This window comes from Sorex fumeus, unplaced genomic scaffold, assembly GCF_029834395.1.
Source record: "Sorex fumeus unplaced genomic scaffold, SorFum_2.1 ptg000011l, whole genome shotgun sequence".
Classification (NCBI taxonomy): domain Eukaryota; kingdom Metazoa; phylum Chordata; class Mammalia; order Eulipotyphla; family Soricidae; genus Sorex; species Sorex fumeus.
In genome coordinates this window covers 4,992,016-5,016,974 of record NW_026606068.1, presented here as the reverse complement: position 1 = coordinate 5,016,974, position 24,959 = coordinate 4,992,016, and the positions used below count along the sequence as shown (strand labels likewise).

The 24,959-nt window shown below is 61.2% G+C and overlaps 2 protein-coding genes across 2 annotated transcripts in view; one reads left to right on the top strand and one right to left on the bottom strand.

Annotated features, from left to right (window-relative positions):
- Positions 1-88: 88 nt before the first annotated feature.
- DFFA (DNA fragmentation factor subunit alpha) lies at positions 89-8,586 on the bottom strand. Its single transcript, XM_056110990.1, has 6 exons — positions 8,396-8,586; positions 5,676-5,837; positions 4,435-4,577; positions 1,126-1,315; positions 889-1,034; positions 89-379 (listed from the first exon to the last, which is right to left on the bottom strand). The coding sequence occupies exons 1-6, from the start codon at positions 8,529-8,531 to the stop codon at positions 167-169; spliced, it is 990 nt and encodes a 329-aa protein (XP_055966965.1). The 5' UTR covers positions 8,532-8,586; the 3' UTR covers positions 89-166.
- A 3,200-nt stretch (positions 8,587-11,786) lies between these two features.
- Positions 11,787-24,959, top strand: part of PEX14 (peroxisomal biogenesis factor 14) — a 100,619-nt gene continuing 87,446 nt past the window's right edge. The window contains exons 1-2 of the mRNA XM_056110988.1: positions 11,787-11,891; positions 24,479-24,526. Of these exons, the coding sequence (XP_055966963.1) occupies positions 11,832-11,891; positions 24,479-24,526 (108 nt within the window). The 5' untranslated portion in view covers positions 11,787-11,831. The remainder of the gene's footprint in view (positions 11,892-24,478; positions 24,527-24,959) is intronic.

The window sequence follows — 24,959 nt, the reverse complement described above, 5'->3', positions numbered from 1 at the left end:
GGTACGGGGGGCTCAGCTCTCCGGGGGGGCTTCCCAGAGGCCCCACCAGCAGGACAGGGGTGGGAGACAGGTGCACCGTGCTTCAGGAGCTAAAACAAGGCAGAAATGATTTATTGATAACAAAAAGCGAGGTGACTGGGCTTGCAGGGGCTCCTCCCCATTGGAGCTAGGTGGGGTCCGGCCGGGCACGCTTGGGGTCCTGCGGCTGGCCAGGGGGCGGGTCCCGCCGGGCAGAGACGCTCCTGAGGGCGTGCAGGGTCTGCAGCTGCTGCAGGCGCTCGTCCAGCTCCCGGGCACAGGCCTGCTGTACCGCCTCCGTCTCCTCCACTGCCCAGCGCAGGGCCGTGGCCAGCACGCGGGGGTCTTCTTTGGTGACCAGCTGCGGTGGGAGGGAGGGGCCTTGAGGTCTCTACGCAGTCCCCGGCTCTCCGGGGAACAGGAATGCGCAGTCCGTCCTGTGGCGCTCAGGCCCCCTGCGTGGAAACTCCAGGCTGGACGAGTGAGCCATCACCTCGGGCAAAGGCCCTGGGGTGGACAGGTCTGCCGGGAGGAGTCTCCGGCCCCCCAGAGCGGACACAACCAAGCCCGGGAGCAGCCCCGGGTCAAGATTCTGTCTGGGTCTGTCCCGCGACAGCACAAGACCAGGTCTGGGGCGTCCTCCATGTGCCGGCGGGCCCGGGGCCCCGCTAGACACTGAGGTGGACGGTCAGCAAAGCTGCTTGGCTTCAGGCTGGCTGTCCACAGTTAGGGCCTTGGGAAGATAACGGGCAAGTGGGCAGCGAGGCAAGGGGCTGTGCAGGGGCCAGCTCGCCTCTGTGGGGGGGGGGGGTCCCCCTCCCTCGGGGTGCGGTCCTTCTCTGTAGCTCAGGGCCCCGGGTTTTCGCCCACCTCCAGGTCCTGGCTGGACAAGCTCAGCTCCGGGGCCGCCTTCTCCCGCAGGGTGGTCAGCAGCTGGCCGGGGAGGGCAGATCCGGGCCGGCTCTCGGGGCGCGCACCCACGTCCACCGTGTCCACCTCCTCGGCGCCTCTGGGCTCTGCAGAATGGATTGCGGGGTGCTCAGGACCCGGACCTGGTCGGCTGGGGTGCGGGCGCCCCTAGGGCGGGCGGAGGGTGGGCCGGCCTACCTGAGGGCGGGTCCAGCACGCAGCCCTCCCTCTGCAGCGCCTGCAGGTACAGCTCCAGCAGCTGCCGGGACTGGCGCGCCTCCTCCCTCTGGTCCAGCGCCTGCTGCAGCGCCTCCTGCAGGCCGCGCGCCGACGCGCAGCTCTGGCTCAGCTCCTGCGCCAGGTCGGAGCAGGGGGCGTCGATGAGCACCTGCGGACGGGCCAGACCCTCAGCGGCGGGTGGGACTCGGACCCCAGCGCACCCACACGGCCCTGGGTCGGATCATTAGTACAGCGGGGGACGCACTGGCCTTGCACGCGGCCGAGCCGGGTTCGATCCCCCGCATCCCATAGGGTCCCCCAAGCACCACCAGGAGTAAGTCCTGAGTGCAGAACCAGGAGTCAGCCCCGAACAGCTCCAGGTATGGCCCAAAAACAAAAGCAAAAACCCAGAAAGGAAATTAAAAAAAAAAAAGCAATAAGGGAAATGACGCCTTGGTGTCCTGGACAGGAGGGAGAAAGGGAGGTGAGACATTTGCCTTACACAGCGGTGACAGCCATGAGCCTGGTTCAAATCCCGGCACCCCCTATGGCCCCTGAGTCCCGCCAGAAGTGATCTCTGAGCACCACCATGCTAGGGTCCAAAACAAGAACACCAAACCCAACCCTGCAAACCCTGCATGGACAAGGAGGCGGCACAATCACTTATACAACAAATAAAGATGAGGCTGTTTGAATGAGGCGATGCTCGGGACTTTCTCTTGGCTCTGGGCTCAGGAGTCATTCCCAGTGGTGCTCGGGGGAGGGGGTGGGTGCCCTACGGGATACCAGGGATCAAACCCAGGTCAGCCACGTGCAAGGCAAGCGCCCTTGTTTGGATGAGGCGGTTTCAAACCAAAAATTTTCTAATAATTGTTTTGTGTTTGGGGGTCCGCGCTGGGGCGTGCTTGCGGGTGGCTCCCTGCAGTGGTCCAGTGGTGGCAGTGGTGGCAGCGGGCTGACCTGGGCTCTGGCACAGCCGCGTTCCACCCTCCCACCTGGTGCCAGAGATTTCTTCCCTGGGCAGGGCCACGCCTGGTGGTGCTCAGGGATTTCCTCCTGGCTCTGCACTCAGGGAATCACTCCTGGCAGGACTGGGGGGACCATATGGGGTGCCGGGGGTTGAACCCGGGTGGGCTGCGTGCAAGGCCAACACCCGAACTGCTCTAGCTTCATTCCAGACCCTCTAATGATTTTCCTTTCGGTGTCCGGGCCACACCTTGTGGTGCTCAGGGCTGACTTCTGGCTCTGTGCTCAGGAATCACTGCTGGAGGGGCCCTGGGGACCCCGTGGGGTTGGGGTCTAACTGCCCCCCGAGGGAACTGCCTCAACCTCCGCACTAGTTCTTTGGTTCCATGTTCATATATGTGGGTATAGCAATGATTTATGACTTGAGAAGTCATAAATTTAGACGTCATAAATTTATAAATTTTTAAGCAGCACGAATGTAGGCGTTTCACTGAGATGCGACTGGCATCGGTTTTAGCAAGCAACAAAGCAACTGATGCTTGGACATCCTGAGAGACGCTCCCGGGGCCTGGGCCAGCCCCTTCTGCAGAGTCAGCATTTCTTTGTCGTGTGATGCAAACTACATTTTTTTTGCTTTGAGGACAGACCTGACGGTGCTCAGGGGTTACTCCTGGCTCTGTGCTCAGGAATCACTCCTGGCGGGGCTTGGGGGATTGAACCTGGGTTGGCTGAGTGCAAGGCAAGTGCCCTCCCTGTAGTGGTCTCTCTCCCGCCCCTCGTGATGAAAACTTTAAAGATCTGCTGCTAGCAGCTTCTAAATATGCAGTGTAGGGGCTGGAGAGATAGCACCGCGGGTAGGGCGTTTGCCTTGCACGTGGCTGACCCGGGTTCGATTCCCAGCATCCCATATGGTCCCCTGAGCACCGCCAGGAGTAAGTCCTGAGTGCAGAGCCAGGAGCAACCCCTGAGCATCGCCAGGTGTGACCCAAAAAGCAAAAAAAAATATATATATATATATGTATATATATGCAGTGTAGTTATCATCGGTCTTAAGCTGTACATTATACCATCTATTTCTATTTCTTAAATGTATTGTTTTGTGGGGTCCACTCTGGGCCCTGCTCAGGGCATACGCTGGCTGTGCGTTCGGGGATCCCTCCCGGCGGGGTGTGGGCGCCTGTGTGGAGAGCCGAGGATCAAATGACTCGGCCTGGCCTCAGCAATGCAAGGGCCTGACCTGCTGTACTATTATTTCTCTGGCCCCTATTTTAAATTTTAATGATTTTTTTTTTTTTGCAGTGCCAGGAAATGAACCTAGGACACCTATTTCTGAAATAATTATAAATCATATTCAGCTCAGCTTTTAAAGAGCATGTGTAGTTAATGTAAGGAGACCTTACTCACTATATCCTAAACCTGCGAGAAGGGTCATTCTGAAACCCGCCCCTTGGCATATGCGGCACGAGGTTAAAAATACTCGGGAAGGGAAGATCAGGGGTGGAGACTCTTCGCACGGTGATTCTAAACTTAGTCGCGCACTGGAGCTGCTCTGGGCAGAAGAGAAACGACAAGAGTGAGAGCCTGCATTGCCGCAGCGTTTGTTTCGTAACAGCGAAAAAACGGCGGCGGAGCCCCGGCGAGGGGAAATGAAGACCACGGGTGGCTTGGTTGGGTTTGTTCGGCCACATCGGTGGTGCTCAGGGGCTGTTTCCACCTCAGTGCTCAGGGTTGCTCCCACTTCAGTGCTCGAGGGCTGCTCCCACCTCAGTGCTCGGGGCTGCTCCCACCTCAGTTCTTGGGGATGCTGCTGGCAGTGCCGGGGGACGCGGTGGTGCCGCAGATCAAACCTGGACCTCCCACATGCAACGCCTGTGCTTGACCATTTGAGTCACTTCTCCAACCCGAGGAGGGAACTTCCGATTTAATTAATTAAACGATCGCCATACCTGGCGATACTCAGGACATACTCCTGGCTCTGCACTCAGGCATCACTCTTGGCGGTGCTCGGGGGACCATACGGGATGCCGGGATTCAAACCCGGGTGGGTCGCGTGTAAGGCAAACGCCCTCCCCACTGAACCATCGCTCCAGCCCCAGGTCACCTAATTCTTTGGCTTTCTGGGCCACACCTGGGGATGCTCAGGGGTTACTCCTGGCTCTGCACTCAGGAGTTAGTACTGGCGGTGCTCAGCGGACCATACGGGGAGCCGGGGATTGAACTCCGGTCGGCCACGTGCAAAGCAAGCCCCTAGCCACTGTCCTCTCTCGGACCCCCAGGCAGCTTGTGCGGGTGCGAGGGCAACAGAGGGGCGCGGGAGCCCACCTGAAGATCTTCCTCGGACAGGAGGATGATGCTGGAGAGATCGTCCTTCAGCTGCCGGGCCACGCTCTTCCACTTCGCGCCGACCCCACTGTCCGTTTCGTCAGCGTCAAAGGACTCCTGGGAGATCCAGGCCGTGCCTCCATCTGCGACGGGAAATGCAGTCACGGGGGGCGGGCAGCCCAGCAGCCCCCCTCTTCCTCCCTGCATACACGCCCCCACACGCCCTCCCTCCCACTGACACAGGAAATGACTGCAGGGTGAGAGAAGCACCTTTCCTGGAGGTTTTTTTTTTTTTAAACTTTAGGCGAATTTTATTGTACATAAACTGTGCCACCTGGAGAACTTTTTGGTTTGTTTTTATTTTGGGACCACATCTGGCAATGCTCAGGGGTTACTCCTGGCTCTGTGCTCAGCCATATACTCCTGGCAGTGCTCAGGGATTCTGAGCCTTCTGGGACTCGACCCTGGGCCCACTGTTCTCTCTGAAGGATTCTCAGGCTGAACCAAAGCCCCTGTTTTGAAACTCTGGATTCCTCTGGGGAGGGAAGCCATGGAGCCTCAGGACAGGGGCAGGGCCTTGGCCCTGCACAACCCAACCCCCCACCCCCTTCGCCAGACCCTGGTGAGACCCCTTGAACCCTCGAAGGTCTCCCAATCCCCCCAGAGGTGATCCCTGACCACAGAGCCAGGAGCAAACTCCTGAGCCCCACTGGGCGTAGCCCCAAAGCGATGTCAGGACACCCCCTAAGCCCCTCCTGGGTGTGTGAGAGACCAAGAGCTTCCCTCAGTGGTTCTCCACCGGGGCTGATGTGTCCCCGGGAACATCTGTGCTCTTGGCTGACACGGCTGCGGGGGTGCCACTGGCATCCATGGGGCATGCGGTGCTCCCTGCTCTGCACGCGTGGGCAAGCGGAGAAGCCGGTTCCCCGGTGCTCTGTGCTCTCATCCCGCCCACGCCAGGAGCCGGGGGAGGGCTGGCCTCAGCCCACAGAGGCCGGGTGGTGCTGGCCTAGGTCCCCTGACAGGTCAGGGCTTGACTCCCACCCACAGACCCGCCTCCCCACCTCCCTGCCTTTCAGTCTGGGAGCTCTTGGGGGAATGGGGCCTGTTTCTCCTTCACTGTCCCCCAAACTTGGCACCACTCCTGGCCACCAGAAGGCCTTCCGCGAGCCTGTGCCAGCCCGGTGCTTAACAGGGCGCTGGGCCGTGACGGAGGCGATGCCCATGTCGCCGTTTCTTACCTGAATTGCTGTACGTCCACTTCTCGTCACCGACCAGCGCCACAAACTTCGTGTTGGAGGGCAGGCACAGGAAGTAATCGTCGTCGTCCACGATGGTGCCATCTTCTGCCAGAACCAGGCTGACGGGCGCCAGGGACTTGTCAATGGCCAGAATGTCGCAGGCTGAGAGGGAGTAAACAGGTGACAAGTGACAAGCGTCCGTAAAGAAGTGACATCTGCTCCTGCCTCACGCTTTTCAACATGCACTCCCTCAGAGCCCAGCGTGATTCGTGGCAGCTAAGATCAGCCCCTGCGCCCGGCACTAGAGGCTCACGGGCTGCGAACCACGTGCCTGGCTGATCTGGGCTCGTAGCAACCACTGTAAGAAGGCCCTGTTTGTTATTCGCGCTCGGCAGGTGTCAAACCCTGGGCTCGGAGAGGTTCAGTGACAGGTCCCAGGTCACAGAGTCAGTGGCAGAACTGGCTCCTGGGTGTAACTGTCTCCCAGTTACACCCACAATGGAAGGTACTGATTGGGTCTTTGCTCGAATGAACAACAAATCAAAGTCTGATTTTATCCCTGGGAACAAGTGATCTCAACGGGAATCTTAAATTCTCATGTCATGGGCCAGGGCGATAGGACAGTGGGTAGGAAACTTGTCTTTTTTTTTTTTATTATTTGCTTTTTGGGTCACACCTGGCGATGCTCAGGGGTTCCTCCTGGCTCTGCACTCAGGAATCGCTCCTGGTGGTACTTCGGGGGACCATATGGGATGCCAGGGATCGAACCTGGGTCACCCGCATGCAAGGAAAACGCTGTCCTATCGCTCCAGCCCCTGGAGGATATTGCTATCGGCAGCTTTGCAGCACCTTTACGGTCAGTGGGAAGAGGCTTTCTCGGGGCTGCCCAGGTCATCTCTGTCTGCAGAGCTAGCGGGACGAGACGGAGCAGAGGCAGCCGGGGACTGAGTAGTTGGGGCGGGGCTGACTCCCTGTCAGGGCTCAGGAGACTGTGGGGTGCTGCTGGTTCCTCCTGTACCTGAGCTCTGCCCTCTAAACTCTCTCTGGCCCAGGCCTGGGAATGTTACTCCGCTGGAACCGCGGTGCCCAGCGTGATTCACCAGCGTGGGGTGATTCATTGCTTTCGATCGCGGACTCTGTGAGACTCTGGCCTTGTCCTGGGGTTATCCTCGTTCTCTTTAAACGCGGGGCCTTTTCTCTCTCCCCTTTAAAAAAATTTTTTTTTCTTTTCAAATTCTGGGCTACCTCCGGCGCTGCTCTGGGATCACTCCTGGAGGTGCTCTGGGGAGCCAGCCACCTGGGGTGCTGGGGATGGAAGCCGGGTCTGTGGCATCAAAGCAAGTGCTTCACCTCGGTACTATCTCTGGGGCCCCAGCTCGCTCTCTCTCTCTCTCCTCTTTTAATCGTTTCTTAAAAGACTTAAAAAAGAAATTTCTGGGGTTGGAGAGATAGCACAGCAGGTAGGGCGTTTGCCTTGCACGCGGCCGACCTGGGTTCGATTCCCGGCATCCCATATGGTTCCCCCAAGCACCGCCAGGAGTAATTCCTGAGTGCAGAGCCAGGAATAACCCCTGAGCATCGCTGGATGTGACCCAAAAAGAAAAAAAAAAGAAATTTCTTGGGGTAGGGGGAGATCCCTGCTGGTGGTGCCCTATGGTGATCAGGGGGCCCTGCACACAAATACTGGCTCCAGCCTGTCCCGAGCTCCAACCCCAAGCCACTAGCTGCAGAACCCACAGGTATGGGCGGGGCTCAGAAGGCGCCTTGGTGACTCCCCACCTCGGGTCCCTAGGCCCCTGTGGCTGCCCAGCCCTCACAGCGGGGCTCCCCCAGCTCCCCCCAGCCGGGCTGGGGGGCGGGGGGCGCCGGATCCCTGGAGTGGCAGGCCGGGCCCCCCTGCAGGGAAGGGTCCCTTCCCGGCTCTCCGGAAAGGAAGAACAAGGAACTGCAGATCGCTCTGCCCACCGGTCAGCGCTGCCCCCACCTCCACGCGCGTCCAGCAGCCTCGGGCGCGTCTCCTGCGCCGCCCAGCCGAGCCCCCGGCCAAAGCCCAGACGCTGACCCCGCGCCAGCATCTCGATCCCGCTGCACCCTGACCCTGACCCTGACCCTGACCCCCGACCCCCCGCGCTCCGACCCAGCGCCTACACCCCGCTGCACCCCGACCCCGCACCTAGACCCCGCTGCACCCCGACCCCGCTGCACCCCGACCCCGACCCCGCGCCTAGACCCCGCTGAACCCCGACCCCGACCCCGCACCTAGACCCCGCTGAACCCTGACCCCTGACCCCGCACCTAGACCCCGCTGAACCCCGACCCCGACCACGAGCCTAGACCCCGCTGCACCCTGACCCCGACCCCGTGCCTAGACCCCGCTGCACCCTGACCCCGACCCCGCGCCTAGACCCCGCTGCACCCCGACCCCGCTGCACCCCGACCCCGACCCCACGCCTAGACCCCGCTGCACCCCGACCCCGCGCCTAGACCCCGCTGCACCCCGACCCCGACCCCGCGCCTAGACCCCGCTGCACCCCGACCCCGACCCCGCGCCTAGACCCCGCTGAACCCCGACCCCGACCACGAGCCTAGACCCCGCTGCACCCTGACCCCGAGCCCCGGACCCCGCGCCCCGCGCCCGACTCCGACCTAGACCTCAGCCCCGACCCCGCGCCCCGACCCCGACCCCGCCCCAGCCCCCTCCCCAGCCCCGCCCCGCCAACCCTTGCTCTTCAGCTCCTCCAGGCACGAGGCCGCCACGCCGTGCTGCTCGCGGCTGTGGTTGCGAAGCAGCAGACACGGCTTCAGCGGCCGCAGCTCGCCGGCCTCGGGGGTCCCGGCGTCCCCCGCCGCCTCCATCCTCTCCCGGGTGGGACGCGACCCAGTCCGGAAAGTCGAGCGCGAGCCTCCGCGCACGGCATGCCGGGAGACGTAGTTCTCCGCGCGCGCGGCCGAGGCGCCTGGGAGACGTAGTTCTGCCGGCTGTCGGTCACGTGGGGCCCCGCAGAGCCTGCCGGGAGTTGTAGTTTCTGGGCTCCAGGCCCGCTCCCCGACCGTCTGGCGGCTGCTCCCCCCAGAGGTGCTCCGGGGCAGGTGCAGGAAGGAGGATGGAGCCGGGACCAGGGTCAGATCCAAGCCTCGGGTGCTCCAACCGCTTTGGGCCGTCTGCTCAGGCGTATGTGTCTCCTTCTTTCTTTCTTGGCTTATGTTTAGGACGTCAATCCTCTTAAAAAATGAAATTCTCGGGGCTGGAGCGATAGCACAGCGGGTAGGGCGTTTGCCTTGCACGCGGCCGACCCGAGTTCGATTCCCAGCATCCCATATGGTCCCCTGAGCACTGCCAGGGGTAATTCCTGAGTGTGAAGCCAGGAGTAAACTCTGTGCATTGCCGGGTGTGACCCAAAAAGCAAAAAATAAATAAATAAATAAAATAAAATTCTAGGGAGTTGCTTTGAGTTCCAAAGGCCACGCGTGCATTGTCCTTTGAGTTGTTAGAGCACGCCTGTTACAGAAGACGCTCAATTTCGATACTGAAATAAAACTGTCGCTGCCCTGTGTTCATTGATTTTCCCATTCCAAACTGAGTAAGATATCCTAACCTTCAGACTAATTGGAAGGAGGTCAATTAAAAATATTGATGAGAGCCGTTTCCAGTCTTGCACACAAAGAAGCATTAGATAAGGGCACGTTTCCACTCCTGGATTCCGTGTTTCAGCTGTGTGTGTGTGTGTGTGTGGTGGGGGGGAACCTCAGGAAAAAAGCTCCGATAAGTAGATTACACATTAAGCCCTCAAATCATGAGAAAGGGCGGGGAGGGGGTGGGGGACACCAACCACATCACTGAGACTGTCCAGATGCTGCTGACCCTATATCTGTCCTTCTTCTTATACTGCTCCTTGGGAAAAGTGTGACCTCCCGCCGCCCAAAACCAAAACCGGAGCCAATCAACAAAACCTAACATCTAGGATCAAAATAAGAAAAGAACCAAATTGGCTCTTCATTTAAAAGCAGGGATTTTATGCAAACAAGAAATAGCAGTTATATTCACTCAGGGACAATCCTCTCTTGTTTCGGAAAGAAATCAGATTATCCCTACTTAAGAAAAGTGCAGACAATTAAAGTCGCGTTTGGTAGGAGAGAGTGCTCATTGAAGCAACCCTTAGGAGTCTCCTTCTTCCCACACCCGTTGGTGTTCAGGTCTCACTCCAGGCTCTGTGCTCAGGGATCACTCGGAGGACCACGTGAGGGTGGCGGGGATGGACCCTGGGTCAGCCGTGAGAAAGGCCAGCACCTACCCTCTGAACTATGTCTCTGGCCCCAGGATCTAACCAGTTCTTCAGTGGAATTTCATAGTTATAAAAAAATCTAACAACTCCATGGTACAAAGTAATGATGTTCACCTAAGCTCCGACTCCCTGCAACCCCAATAATTCTGGACCCCAATAGTTTTATGCCTGTGATGGTGTGTGTGTGTGTGTGTGTGTGTGTGTGTGTGTCTGTCTGTCTGTCTGCTTGGGCAGCAGGCATTGAGTCCTGGATCTTTCTTTTTTAAATAAAATTTAAGTTTTTATTTTTTTAATGTGCATAAACTATTTTATTTTATTCATATATATATATATAGAGAGAGAGAGAGAGAGAGGGAGAGATACTTTAAGAGTCCTGGATCTTTTCATTTCTACTCGCCTATCAGTGTTCCTGGCAAACCAGTAGTCCCTCAACGTCCTGCTCTGTACCCAAACTTACTCATTTTCATGTTTCTTCACTCAGAATTGTGCGGTGCCCCGGGTACTGTGAGGGTGGGCAGAGCTCTGCACTCAATGCCACCCGGCCCACCGGCTCCCCTTGGGGGGCAGAGGCCAGAGGGAGACCTGCGAGGACCGGGTCCCAGCCGGTCCGCGCGCCCCGCCCCGCGCGCCCCTGTCCCGCCCCGCGCGCCCCCCGTCCTCGCTCTGCGCGCCCCCGTTTCCGCCCCGCGCTCTCCCGCCCAGCCCCACGCGTCCCCGTCCCGCCCCGCGCGCCCCCGTTCCCACCCCGCGCGCTCCCGTTCCGCCCCGCGCGCTCCCGTTCTCGCTCCGCGCGCCCCCGTTCTCGCTCTGCGCGCCCCCGTTTCCACCCCGCGCGCTCCCGCCCAGCCCCGCGCGCCCCCCTTCTCGCTCTGCGCGCCCCGTTTCCGCCCCGCGCGCTCCCGCCCAGCCCCGCGCATCCCCGTCCCGCCCCGCGCGCCCCCGTTCTCGCTCTGTGCGCCCCTGTTTCAGTACCGGGTGCTCCCGTCCTCGCTCTGCGCGCCCCCGTTTCCGCCCCGCGCGCTCCCGCCCAGCCCCGCGCGTCCCCGTTCTCGCACCGCGCGAGCCCCCGTTTCCGCCCCGCGCGCTCCCGTTCCCGCTCCGCGCGCCCCCTTCTCGCTCTGCGCGCCCCCGTTTCCGCCCCGCGCGCTCCCGCCCAGCCCCGCGCGTCCCCGTCCCGCCCCCCCATTCCCACCCCGCGCGCTCCCGTTCTCGCTCCGCTCGCCCCCGTTCTCGCTCTGCGCGCCCCCGTTTCCGCCCCGCGCGCTCCCGTTCCCGCTCCGCGCGCCCCCTTCTCGCTCTGCGCGCCCCCCGTTTCCGCCCGCGCGCTCCCGCCCAGCTCCGCGCGTCCCCGTCCCGCCCCGCTTGCCCCCATTCCCACCCCGCGCGCTCCCGTTCCGCCCCGCGTGTCCCCGTTCCTGCCCCGCGCGCCCCCGTTCTCGCTCCGCGCGCGCCCGCCCAGCCCCGCGTATCCCCATTCCCACCCCGCGCGCTCCCGTTCTCGCCCCGCGCGCCCCCGTTTCCGCCCGCGCGCTCCCGCCCAGCCCCGCGCGTCCCCGTCCCGCCCCGCTTGCCCCCATTCCCACACCGCGCGCTCCCGTTCCGCCCCGCGCGTCCCCGTTCCTGCCCCGCGCGCCCCCGTTCTCGCTCCGCGCGCGCCCGCCCAGCCCCGCGTATCCCCATTCCCACCCCGCGCGCTCCCGTTCTCGCCCCGCGCGCCCCCGTTTCGGCCCCGCGCGCTCCCGCCCCGCTCCGCGCGTCCCCGCCCCTCGCCCCGCCCCGCCCCGCCCCCGATCGACGCGCTCGGCCGCGGCTGCTCCGGCCTGGCGGGCGGGCGGGCGGGCGGGCGCGCGGGCCTCGGCCGAGCCGCGCGGCGATGGACTGGCCGGGCCTGGCGAAGATGGCGTCCTCGGAGCAGGCCGAGCAGCCGAGCCAGGTACGGGAGCGGGACCGGCCCTCGGGGCGGGGGGCGCCGGGCGGGGGCTGCGCGCCGGCCCCGCCCGCCCCGCCCGCGCCGCCGGCCCCGCCCCGGGCCCCGCCGGGACCCCCAGCCCGGGCGCGGGCCGGGCGGCGGGCGGGGCGGGGGGAGGGGCCGGCCGGGCCGGGCCCCGCGCCCCGCCGCAACGGCCGCGTCCGGCGCCCGGGGTGGGGGGCTCGGGGCGGGGGGGGGGGCTGGCCGGACCCCGCGCCCCGGCCCCGTCGCCGCAGTCGCCGGCCGGGGCCGGACGCTGCCCAGGCCCCGCGCCGCCGGCCCGGACTGCCCGGCCCGGTTCGCCTCTGCCCTCCTTTCGGAACCGCGCGGGGCAGCGGTTGCGTCAGAGCCCGCGGGCCGCCGGCGAGACCAGCCGGACCGCGGCCCCCGGCCCGGACCCCCGCAGCTGTCACTCAGCTCCCGGCCCCGGCCCCCGAGCACCGCGGGCCGAGTCCCCGCCGCGGCCGCGTGGGTCGGCGCGGCGCGACCTGCTGCTCGCCGGGGGCTGCGGGGCTGGGGCTGGGGCTGGGGGTGGGGGGCGGCCCGGCCCCGCGCCCGGACCCGCTGCTGCGGAGCACGCGACCACCCTCTGCCTGCCGAGGGGCCCACCCAGACCACCGCGCCGCCGGGCCGCCTGGCGCTGCTCGGACCCGTCCCGCCCCGCCCCGCCCCGCTGATGGGGAGTTGATGGGGACACGGCTCGGGGGACCCCGGGAGTGCCCCCCCGCCCGCCCCACAGCACAGAGCCTGCAGGCGAGTCCCCGCCCCCCACCCAGCATCCCGCGTTGCGCCCCCCAAACATCGTGCTGCTGCGCTGCGGTTTCAGGGCTGTTCCAAGGAGTTAACTTGCTGTAAACATTCGCACGTGACCAAGACTTTCTTTTATTTTTTTTTGCTTTTTGGGTCACACCCGGCGATGCTCAGGGGTCGCTCCTGGCTCTGCACTCAGGACTTACTCCTGGCGGTGCTCGGGGGACCATATGGGATGCTGGGAGTCGAACCCGGGTCGGCCGCGTGCAAGGCAAACGCCCTACCCGCTGTGCTATCGCTCCAGCCCCAAGACTTTTTTCTTAAGTCCTTCTATACCATCTTTAATGGATGGACTTTCTCTTTTTTTTGGGGGGGGGGAGGGAGGAATACTTTTATTATTTATTTTGAGTTTTAGGGACCACTTTTTTTTTTTTTTTGCTTTTTGGGTCACACCCTGCGATGCTCAGGGGTTACTCCTGGCTCATGCACTCAGGAGTTACTGCTGGTGGTGCTTGGGGGACCATATGGGATGCTGGGAATCGAACCTGGGTCCATTGCCCTCCCCGCTGTGCTATCGCTCCAACCCCATGAGGGACCACTCTTAGCTGTGCTCAGGGCTCAGTCCTGGCTGTCCTTGGGGACCCCGTGCGGTGCTGGGATGGAACCAGATTCAAGGTGCCCCAAGCACCTTGCCCTCTGCACTCTCTCTGGGCCCAGGATTAGGACAAGATCAAAGTTGTCGAGCTGAAACTGGTGATACGCACGGCGATCAGTTCAAATAATACCAGAACAGCAGGCCCAGAGAGGGCACAGGATCGTGAAGACTAGGCTCAGGGCCAGAGGATGGTTTGGCCACTTGCCTTGCCTGGCTTCAGGCCCCAGCACCACGGTGGTCCCCAAGTACCACCAGGAGGGACCCCTGAGCCCCGCTGGGTGTGGCCCTCCAACATCCAAGGCAAAAAACAGAGAAAAAACACTGAAGACTTCCAACAAAACCTATCTAGACCTTCAGTTCTCCTTCCCACTACTTGGCGTAGCCTTCTAGAAAGATCCCAGGCATCTGCTTGAGAGATGTGTGCCAGTGTAGAGAGAATCCTTTCCCTCCCAGAACATTTTTATTGGGGGATGGAGAGGTAGTACTGTGGGGAGGGTACTTGCCCAGCATGTGGCTGATCTGGGCTCAATCCCTGGCACCCCAGAGGGTTCCCCAAGCCCCATCAGGAGTAATTCCTGAGCTCCACTGGCTATTCCTCCCGTCCCCCCCCCAAAAAAAAACCCCTCAATTTTGTTTTCTCATTGAAGTAATGTTGACTTTTAAGACTGTGTGTGTGTGTGTGTGTGTGTGTGTGTGTGTATGTGTGTATAGCACTGTATCACGGTCCTCCCGTTGTTCATCAGTTTGCTCAAGCGGGCACCAGTAACGTCTCTATTGTGAGGCTTGTTGTTACTGTTTTTGGCATATCGACTATGCCACGGGGAGCGTGCCAGGCTCTGCCGTGCGGGCGGGATACTGTCGGTAGCTTGCCGGGCTCTCTGAGAGGGGGCGGAGGAATCGAACCCAGGTTGGCTGCGTGCGAGGCAAATGCCCTACCCGCTGTGCTATTGCTCCAGCCCGTGTGTGTGTGTGTGTGTGTGTGTGTGTGTGTGTGTGTGTATGTACTATATTATTTGTTTTTGGTGCTCAGGGATCCCTTCTGGCCGTGTCCGGGGACTGTGTGGGCCGCCAGAGACCCAAGCCGGATCATTCACATTGAGAGCAAACGTCCTACCCCTGGACTCTCTCTGCGCCCCGCCCCCCCCCCCCCCATATGTCTTAGGAATACGATTTCAGTTTCAGGCTGTTACTCCCCTGTCCCCACTTCCACCATCGCCACCCCCCAGCCCGCCACCTCCCCAGCGCGGCAGTCTGGAGCGAGGCTTCCCTCTGCCTCCGCGCCCTGCTGTGGTTCCTTGCCCCACGCCCCCACCGCGAGGTCTCCCGTGGCGTCGTTCCCTTCCGCCTCACTCGGCCCTTCCCACTGAGTGAAGGGAAGGGTCCGTTCTGCCGAGGCCGTGTGCAGTTCCTTGCGTTTGCCTGGTGTTGGTTGGGGCCACACCTGCTTGCCCGTGGCGCCGTGCTCAGGGCTTTCTTGCCAGTGCTGGGGGGGTGGGTGCAGGCTCGACCTGACGGGGGGGGGGGGGCAGCCACGTACGAGGCACGCGCCTCATGCCTGGGCGTCGGGGGGCTTCTCCTAGCTCTGTGCCTGCTGGGTGAGGGGCCTTGGTGCTTGGGAGACCCCCGCGGTCTGGGGACCAAACCAGGCCTCCCACCTGCGTATGTTCTCTGCGGAGTGCGATAGGGGTGCTTCTGCATCTGGGCTGTCGTGAAGGGTGCCGCGGAGAATATTGGGGCGAGGGGGGCGCTTTTCATCGGCTGACACCCCGCAGCCCACTGCTCTTCCTTCTGTTGTTTTTGTTTTTTGGGGGGGTGACACCCAGCAATGCTCAGGGCTTACGCCTGGCTCTGCACTCGGGAATTATTCCTGCTGGATTTTGGGGACCACAGGGGATGCCTGGGGAGGCCGGGGGTCGAACTCATGTTGGCCGCTCGCAGGGCAGACGCCCTCCCCACTGTGCTGTCGCTCCGGCCCCCCACCTGTTCTTGTTCCGCTGTCGTTTCCTTGAAACGTGCAGGAACGCTGAATGCTACTGAATGTTCATCCTGCTTGTTCCTGGGCTTTCCAGGTTTCCTGAAGACACTGACAGTCTCCCTGTGGTCTGTTCGCCTTGGGCCACACCTGGCTGTGCTCAGGGTTTCCTCCTTCCTCCTGGCTCTGCACTCAGGGACCCCTTCTGGTGGGGCTCGGGGGACCCTCTGGGGTGCCGGGGATCGAACCCGAGCCAGCCGCGTGCACGATCAGCGCCCTCCCCGCCGTGCTGCCTTCCCGCCCCAGCACTGGCGGTTTCTCAATGGCGCTGTTTCAGCCCAGTCATCCGCGTCCTTGGCGGAAATTCAATCAGTTGCCTCCTGTCTTGCCTGTGCTCATCCCGCAGTGCAGTGCGACTCACCTCTGAGCAGAGATTTGCCGGGACCGGACTGGGTCGGGTGGTAGGAATGGGGGTGTCACCGTGCCCACGTGGGCACGGGGGAGAGGGTGAGCGCTCGTGCCCCCTCGCTCACTCCGTGGGGCATGTCCCCCCTCCGCTCGGACACTCACTGACCCGAGAGGGCTGGGCACGGAGATCCCTGGTGGAGAGGCCTCTGGGTCCCGGAAGTACCCAGCTGTCCCGTCACCCGGAGATGGCAGGGACCTGCAGACCCCGGGCACCCAGTGCTGTCCTTCGTCAGCCTCTAGGCTGCAAAGATCCTGAACCTGTAAAGGAGTTGTGGACCGGAGAGAGTACGACGGATTAGGTGCTTGCCTTGTTGGCAGCCAACCGGGTTCCATCCCGGGCACCCCTGAGCACCGCCAGGAGTCATCCCCGAGTGCAGAGCAAGCCCTGAGCACGGTTGGGTGAGGCCCCTTCCCCTGCCCGTTGGAAAAAAATAACACAGATAGTGCTGGAGATGTATTCAATATGCCAGACACAGTAACAACAAGTCTCACAGTGGAGACATTGCTGGGCCCGCTCGAGCAAATCGATGAACAACGGGAGGACAGTGACAGTGGCAGTGCTGGAGAGAGAGTAAGGGGTTAAGCTGCTGGCCTTGCATGCCGTCCACCCAGGTTTGACCCCTGGCACCACACACACAGTCCCCTGAGCACTGCTAAGTATAGTCAGCCCACTCCTACCCCAGTAATAATAATAATTCCGAGAGCTCCTACTCTCCTGTGCAGTACCCATAGAAGCCTCCCAGGGGCTGGAAATGTGGCTCAGTGGTCAGGCATCTGCGTGAGACAGCCCAGGGCTCAGTCCCCAGTGCTGGAGGGAAGCCCAGGAGATGGTGTCCAGCTGCTCCTGCCGGGCTCCTGGGGCGTGGGGAGAACTGGGTCAGTGTCCTACACGGCGTGGGGCTCAGGAGCAGCCCCCAGCCCACCCCTCCCTGTTTCCTACATTTCTTTGATGTTATCCCCATGTTTCTAGTGTGTGACAGATTGGATGGCAGATTTTGAACTTCATGCCCGGCTATCCTGGGATTTCCTTTGTTCGTTTGTTTAGTTTGTTTTGAAGCCCCACCCAGCAGTGCTCAGGGGCTGACTCCTGGCTCTGCACGCAGGAATCACTCCTGGTGGAGTTCGGGGGACCCTCTGGGTGCCGGGGATTGAACCCGGTCAGCTGTGTGCAAGGCAAACGCCCGGCCTGCTGTAACGTTTTTAAAAGTGTCTTTGGGTTGAGTATCTTGGTGAGCCAAACAGCACTGTTGGCACCCGGAACTTCACTGTGGGGTGCCAGCGGGTGTGTTGCGGTCAGTCGAATGGGCCTTGAGGCGAGTGCCTGTGTCCAGGTGGCCGACCCCTTCAGGAGCCGGACGGGTTCGGCTTCTTTGACTCTCCCTTGCTCTGCTTCCCGTAAATCCCGGCTGGCCTCCGGGCCCCGCACTGCTTTCTCTCACTCTAAATCATGCTCGTCGGTGAGAATGATTTAGGAATGAATTCATCGTATATGATTCTGTGTCTCGCTTCTCGAACTGAGGATACGTGGGAGATTCATCTCGAGTGTCTTTTGCACCCGTGATTTATTATTTATTGTTAATGCTTAGTTTTTTTTTTTTTTAATTCTGTTTTGTTTTGTTTTCTCTCTTGGGCCACACAGGGGACGCTCAGGGTTCCTCCTGGCTCTGCACTCAGGAGTCCCTCCCGGGGGCGCTCTGGGGGCCACATGGGATGTCCTGGATCGAACCCAGGCCAGCCGCGTGCAAGGCAAACGTCCTCCCCCTACCCGGACCATCGCTCCTGCCCAGGAGCTCAGCCTCTGTTTGTGTGGCTGTCCCACCCTTCGCAGGCCAGGGGAGGACGTTTTGTCCTTCAGTGCTGCAGGCACAGTGGCCATACCGGCACGGTTCCTGCGCGTGGGTTGGGGGCCGGGCAGGGTGGACCCTGTCCCGCAGCTCCGCTGGCCACGGCGGGAAGGTCCTGCCCCTCCTGGGGCGAGGCTGAGGGTCTTGGTGGCCGCTCACTCGCTCTTGTAGAGATTTTGGTTCGAGCCACACCCCGCGGTGCTCGGGGAGCACTCCTGGCAGGGCTGCGTGCTGGGGATTGGGCCCTTGGGTGCTCGGGTCCCTGGAGAAGCAGGTCTGATTACTGCGCGTGGCTTATTCGTGTTTCCGCCCGGCACAGAGCGGCCTGGTTCTCGCGGTCAGGCTCACACCTGTTCAGTTTTCTCTCTCAAAGTTTGATGATTTATTTTGCACGTCATCGTAGCTTTGAATTTTAATGTTTTGTTTTATTCTTACCGCATTTTGGTTTTGGGGTACACCTGCTGGTGTTCAGGAGCTGCCCCTCGCTTGGGATGTGGCAGGTTGATCCTGCTGGTGGTTGTACAGGGTACTGAACTATGTGGTACTGGGTGCTGAACTATATGGTATTGGGTACTGAAGTATGTGGTACCGGGTACTGAGCCATGTGGTACTAGGTACTGAACCGTGAGGTACTGAGTACTGAACTGTGCAGTCCTGGGTACTGAGCCGTGCGCTACCGGGTACTGAGCCATGTAGTACCGGATACTGAGTCATGTGATACCAGGTATTGAGCCATCTGGTATTGGGTACTGAACCATGCGGTACTGGGTACTGAGCCATGTGGTACTGGGTTTGAGCCTGGGCCTCCTGCAGAGCACGTGCTATCTGTTGTTTTATTTGACTGTTTCTGGGGTGCGAGGGTGGGACCCAGGCCTCACGCGTGCAAGGCTTATGCCCTTGTGAGTGTTCATTAATGATGGGCTTGGGGGCCGCCCGACAGTGCTCAGGGTCTGCTCTTGGCCCGGAGGTGGGGGCCCCCCGCCGTGCAGTGCCACCCCTCGACCCTGCTCCGGAACGTTCTCCTCTCGCTCACCTGCTGCTGGGGCTGGCCTGGCAGTGCCCAGGGAGCGTGTGGGGCCAGGACGGGCCTGGGGCTCACTCAGGGCTGTGTAGCCCCAACCCGCTGTCTGATGCCACGGAGAGGCAAAGTGGGGTTTGCCCGTCACCAGGGTCTGTAATTCACTTGCAATTCTAATAGCTTTTTTTTTCTTTTTGGGTCACAGCCGGCGATGCTCAGGGCTTACTCCTGGCTCTGCACTCAGGAGTCACTCCTGGTGGTGCTGGGGGACCATACGGGATGCTGGGAATCGAACCCGGCTCGGCTGCGTGCAAGGCAAACTCTCTACCCACTGTGCTATGGCTCCAGCCCCTCTAATAGCTTTTTAAAAAACAGATTTCCTGGGGCCAGAGAGCTAGTACCATGGCCAGGGCACTTGCCTCGCACCAGCCATCCGGGGTTCGAGCCCCTGCACTGCCCAGAGTGATCCCTGAGCACAGAGCCGGGAGTAAGCCCCCAGCTCTGATAGGCACGCCCCCACCAAAACAAAAAAAGAAAGAATTTCTTAAGATTTCTCTAGATAGTTGTGTCACCTGCAAATAAAGAGCTTTAATTCTTCCTCTCCAGTGTTTATGCAGTTCTTTTTCTTTCTCATTTTATTGCAGTGTCTAGGATTTCCAGTTCGAAGGGATAATGAGGGTGGATTTTTCTGCCGAAGTCCTGAACTTAGGGAAGAAGCGTTGTCTTTCCTCTCAAAAGGCTTCTTGCGTCTCCCGTCTCCCTCTCTGTCTTCCCCTCTCTCCCTCTCCCTCATTCCCTCTCTCTGACCCTCTCTCCCTCGCCCCCTCTGTCTCTCTGTCTGTCTCTCTTTCTGTCCCTGTTGATTTTCTTTTATTGGGTTTTGTGCCACACTTGGAGGTGCTCAGGGCTGACTCCTGGCACTGTGCTCGGGGATCACTCCTGGTGGTGTCTAGGGGACCGTAAGGGGTGCCGGGATCGACCTGGGTCAGGCGCCTTACCCTGTCCCCCAGGCCCTGGGGAGTCAATCCTGACTCCTTCCTCCTCCTCTGTTGTGTTGATATAGTGATTTTTGTTGATTGATTTTTATTGTATTTTATTTTTTTCTTTTTGGGTCACACCGGGCGATGCACAGGGGTTACTCCTGGCTCTGCACTCAGGAATTACTCCTGGCGGTGCTCGGGGGACCACATGGGATGCTGGAATCGAACCCGGGTTGGCTGCATGCAAGGCCAATGCCCTACTCTCTGTGCTGTCGCTCCAGACCCTGTTGATTGATTTTTTTTCCTTCAAATTTTAAGCCTATCTTGCATTTGTTGAAGAAACTTCAGTGGTATTATCTTTGATGTGTGATGTTCTGTTCATTTATATATTGCAAGATTTGCTTTTTTTTTTTCAATATTTGTTGAGGAATTTTGCATTTATGTGTGAGGGAAATTGATTTACAGTCTTTCTTGTTCGTGCCTTTTGGCCGTGCCTGGTTGGTGTTTGGGGACCACACGGGGCTCCGGCCGGGGACCCGCTCATGGTGGTCTTACCTGCCGACTCTCTCTTCAGCCCCCGATTCACGGCATTTTTTAGTGTGTGTTTATGAAATCTTAGTATAGTTTTGGTGCCAAGGTAATGTTGGTTTCGTAGTGACTTACCTTCTGTTATTTCCTTCTGAGATAGTTGAGGCCTGGCAGCTTATTTTTCCATCTGAATTCTTTTTAAGTATTTTAAAATCAAGTCTTCATTATGTATTAAAAGAAATATATGGCAGAAAATAAATATTAGGGGTAAAGGCGCACGACTGACCCCAGTTCAGTCCCCGGCACCCCGTAGGGTCCCCTGAGCACTTCCAGGAGAGATCCCTGAGCTCCAGGCCAGGAGTCAGCCCTCAGCATGCCCGGTGGGCTCAGCTCTCCCCCGACCCTCCCCAGTTAAAAGGCTCTTAACTAGCTTCAGTTTTTCTGGGGCTAGTTTTGGTAATTAATTCCTTATTATTTCAGTAACAACAAGTCTCACAATGGAGTCGTTACTGGCGCCCGCTCGAGCAAATCGATGAACAACGGGAGGACAGTGCTACAGACAGTGCAGTGCTAATTGGAAATTTGTGTCTTCTCTTTTTTTTGGGGGGAGGGGGGTCACCCCCGGCGATGTACAGGGATAACTCCTGGCTCTGCGCTCAGGAATTACCCCTGGCGGTGCTCAGGGGACCCTATGGGATGCTGGGAATCGAACCCGGGTCGGCCACGTGCAAGGCAAATGCCCTACCCGCTGTGCTATCGCTCCAGCCCCGTGTCTTCTCTTCTTAAGTTATTATTATTAGGTTTTGGGTCACACTTGGTGATGCTCAGGGGTTAGTTACTCCTGGCTCTGCACTCAGGAATTACTCCTGGCGGTGCTTGGGGGACCCTATGGGATGCTGGGAATCGAACCCGGGTCAGCCATGCGCAAGGCAAACACCCTCCCTGCTGGACTATCACCCTGCCCCATCATCTTCTGCTGTTTTAGCTAGAAGAGTGTGAGTATTAAAATCCTTTTCAGACGAGCAGTCTCTAACCTGTTGGCTTGTTCAGAACCGGTCGCTGCCTTCTCGTTTCCTGGGGTCCCACACCCCCAGAGGGGGCTCCCGTTCTTCAGCTCATAGTAGCTTCTGAGTTCCCCGGGATCTCTTCTTCAACCCATGTGTAGAAGGTTCTAGTTTAAATTTCAGACATTCATGATTTTATTTTTCCTGGCGCTTTTTCTCGTGTCGTCGGTTCGAGCTCATCGGGGTCAGAAAACGCGCTGTGTATGACTTGGGTCTTTAGTTTTTATTTTTTTTTGGAGGGGTCACACCTAGTGGTACTCAGGGGCTCCTCCGACACGGTGCTTGACGGTTGTGGCCAGTGGTGGCCAGGGCACCGAGGTGTCCGGGACGCGCGAAGCCTGTCTCCGGGGTCCTGAGTTCAGGCCTGTTTAACTGGAGGGCCGGAGAGACGGTTCAGCTGGCCGAGGAGTGTCGGTGTTGGAGGCCCACTTGGCCGGCCAGCACCACACAGCCCCCCGAGCATGCTGGGAGTCGCCCGAGCACAGAGCCAGGAGTAGTACCAGGCGCCGCTGGGGGTGGCCCCCGACGGAAACATTGGCGACCTGTTGTTCTTTGGGGCCACACCCGGAAGTGCTCAGGGCTGCTGACTCCTGGCTCTGTGCTCCGAGATCCCTCCTGGAGGGGCTCAGGGACCCCGTGGCGTGCCGGGGATCGAACCTGGGCCGGCTGCGTGCAGCCCAGCGTCCAGCCTGCTCACTGCTCCGGCCCCCTAACGCGCAACTTCAGAGGCTCCAGAGGGGACTTGGAGGGGCAACCCTGAGCGTCCTCGGGACTGTCGTGACTTCCTGGCGGCAGCTGTCACTGTGCAGGTGACCCGAGGGGTTCTGGGTGCCCGGGAGGCCCCGGGGTTTGTTCTCTCTCGGGACGTCCGTCGGGGGCGAAGGCCTGACTTGGGGGCAGCCACTGTCGTCCCTCACTCTCCTGCGCGCCCCTCTCCCGTCACTTTGGAGCATGCCGGTGGCTGTGGGCTGGCCTGGTGCCCGTCGGCTCAGGTTCCCCTGGGCCGTCACGAAAGGGCCTGGGTGCCCGGCCCTCAGTGCCTCGGTCCGTCCCTCGGGTCATTTTCAGGCGTTTCTGGTGGGGGTTAAAGGAGGAGCGAGCAGGGGAGGGGCTCATGCAGGGAGATGAAGGACGGCGTCTGCCGCCCGGGACCCCACAGCCTGGCCACCGTGAGCCCAAGTCCAAGGTGGGGAGGTTCCTGTGTCTTCCGTCACTGCTGCAGCCTCCCCGGCCCAGGACCTGCGCCCCCCTCCTCACTTTCCTCTTTACCACTCTGCCCCTTCAGTGCCCAATGCAGTTCTCCCCGGCACCCCCACCTCACTCTCCCCTAGAACCACTGTGCCCCTTTAGCACCTGATGCAGTTCTTCACGGCCCATACCTGAGCCCCCCACCTTGCTCCCCCCTCTGCCGCTCTGTCCCTTCAGCGCCTGGTACAGTTCTCCCCGCCCCATGATCTGCGCCCCCCCCCCCCGCCCTCGCTCTCCCCTCTACCACTCTGCCCCTTCAGCACCTGATGCAGTTCTCCCTGGCTGTTACCTGCGCTCCCCTCCCTTCTTCGCTCTCCTTTCTATTGTTCTGCCCCTTCAACACCCGATGCAGTTCTCCTTGGCCCATGACCTGCACCCCCCCCCCCCATCCCCGCCTTGCTCTCCCCTCTACTGCTCTGCCCCTTCAGCGCCCGATGCAGCTCTATGCGGCAGGGATGCGGATTCTGGCGTGTGAGGTTTGTAATTGAGCGGAAATCAATCAGACTGTGGCAGGCGTGAGTCCAGATGGACTCCTGGACTCGGTTCCGGAACAGAAGAGGCCAGTGACGTGGGTCAGAGAGTGTGTGTGTGTGTGTGTGTGTGTGTGCGTGCGCGCGTGCACACGTGGGCCCTTGACCCCGTGCTGGGGGTCAGGGAAGGGAGCCTGTCCTCATGCGCCCCAACTGGGCGCCCGGCGGGGAGGGGAGGGGAGGGAGCGGTCCCCCACCCCATCAGAGGCCAGGCTGCCCAGATCTGGGCTGCACCCCAGTCTCTGACTGGGGGTGGGGACAGGCCATCTCTCCTTCAGGGCTGTGAGGGTGCTGGTCGCTGTTCTGTGGGCCCGGAGGGCACCTTTGGGTGCGTGTGGCCTTCGGGAAGGCGGGGACCTGCCTGGCAGGGTCCGAGAGGGCGGCCGGCTGTCTGGGTCGCCGTGAGCTGGGGCGGGCAGGAGGTGGGTCAGCCTGCCTGGCCTTTGGAGTCTGCTGTGTATTTTGGTGGCTGTGCAGAGCTGACGGGGGAGGTGTGCGGGCACGGGGACACCGAGTCAGATGGCAGAGGCGGCCGAGGAGCGCCAAGAGGTAGGGCCAGGGCCCAGGGCAGTGGCAGGGTCAGGAGCCGTGGGTGGGGGCAGGAAGACGAGGACACGTGGGCCCGTCCCTGCCACTCCGCCCCCGTGTCCTGGCACGTGGACGAGGTCTCCAGGCGGCACTTCCCGGCCCCTCTGGCAGGTCCTTGCCGGCGAGAGGAAATCCTCCGGATGCCTTTTGGGGGAGAGTTTGTGCCGCGCCTGGCAGGGCTCGGGGCTGACTCCTGGCTCTGTGCTCAGGAATCCCTCCTGCTGGGCTCGGGGACCTTGGGGGGGCGGGGATGGAACCGGGCTGGCCGCCTGTGAGGCCAGCGCCCTCCCCGCTGTGCCTGCTCCAGCTCACCTGGCAGGCTGTGGACACTGCCCCCCCCGCCCCCCCTCCCCCGCGTTTCTGCCGAGCTGAGCCCGTCTGGACAGTATCTGCCGATAATTGCCAATTGACTTGAACACACCGCCTGTAAACTAATCCCGCTCCAGACCCTGCCCTGCTCTCGGGGGTGTCTGCAAGTGGCCCCCGGCTCTGCCTACTTTGTCCTTCTCTAAACCCTGGGGTGAAGGCCAGTGTGCTGGGGTCCAGTGGGGACCCGAGGGGAAGAGAGGCACTGACGCTGGCTTATTCCCAGGGAGGATTTGAGGAAACGCCTGGGCCTGGCCCCCTTCGCCACTGTCCCGGGTGACCAGAGGGACCCTTCTCTGCTAATTCAGTTCCTGACCAGAGGCTCGTGGGAGGCAGAGTATGGGCAGACGGCGCCCCCTGGTGGCGATTCCTGGCAGCGCGTTGGTCCGTCCCGGTTCCCATGCAGCTCAGTGGTCAGGCCTGGGGGGGGGTTCCTGTCCAGTCCCCATCCCTCCCCCCCCCTGCGGGCAGGGACAGGTCTGTAACGGGCAGGGCAGTGGGCACCGTGGGCTCACTGTTGTCTCTGTTTCCCCCCTGCAGCCCAGCTCTCCGCCGGGAGCTGAGACCGTGCTGCCCCGGGAGCCACTGGTAAGTGCCTGCGTCCGCGTGGTGGGAGGCGCTGGAGGGGGTGGACAGTCCCTCGCTTCTATCGGGTGCGGCGGGAGACCCTCCTCTGGTTGGAGCCGGGCGCCCTGCCCCATAGCCGCGGCCCTTTGGCCAGGGCCCAGAGCGGGGCCAGGGCCCAGAGTGGGCATGTGACGTCCCCCTGGCCTACGGGCCTGCCCTGAGGGGTCCCTGCCCTGCTCTCTGCTCCTTGCCCAACCCCTGCCCACGGCCCCTCGCCCGGCCCCTTGCCCGGCCCGTGCCCTGCCCACGGCTCCTCTTCCGGCCCCTGCCCTGTCCACTACTCCAGGCACCCCCTGCTTTCCAGGCCTCCGAAGGCCCTGCTGGTGTGACGGGTGGCTTGTACTACACTGCCTCTCGGGCGGTGCAGTTTTCCTGGCTCTGTGCGGGTTCTCCA

Coding starts and splice junctions, on each gene's coding strand:
- DFFA (XM_056110990.1), bottom strand. CDS start 8,531: ATGGAGGCGGCGGGGGACGCCGGGACCCCCGAGGCCGGCGAGCTGCGG. Junction 1,316..4,434: donor TGTCCGAGGAAGATCTTCAG/GTGGGCTCCCGC, acceptor GCCCGTCCGCAG/GTGCTCATCGACGCCCCCTG. Junction 380..888: donor TGTCCAGCCAGGACCTGGAG/GTGGGCGAAAAC, acceptor CTCCCACCGCAG/CTGGTCACCAAAGAAGACCC.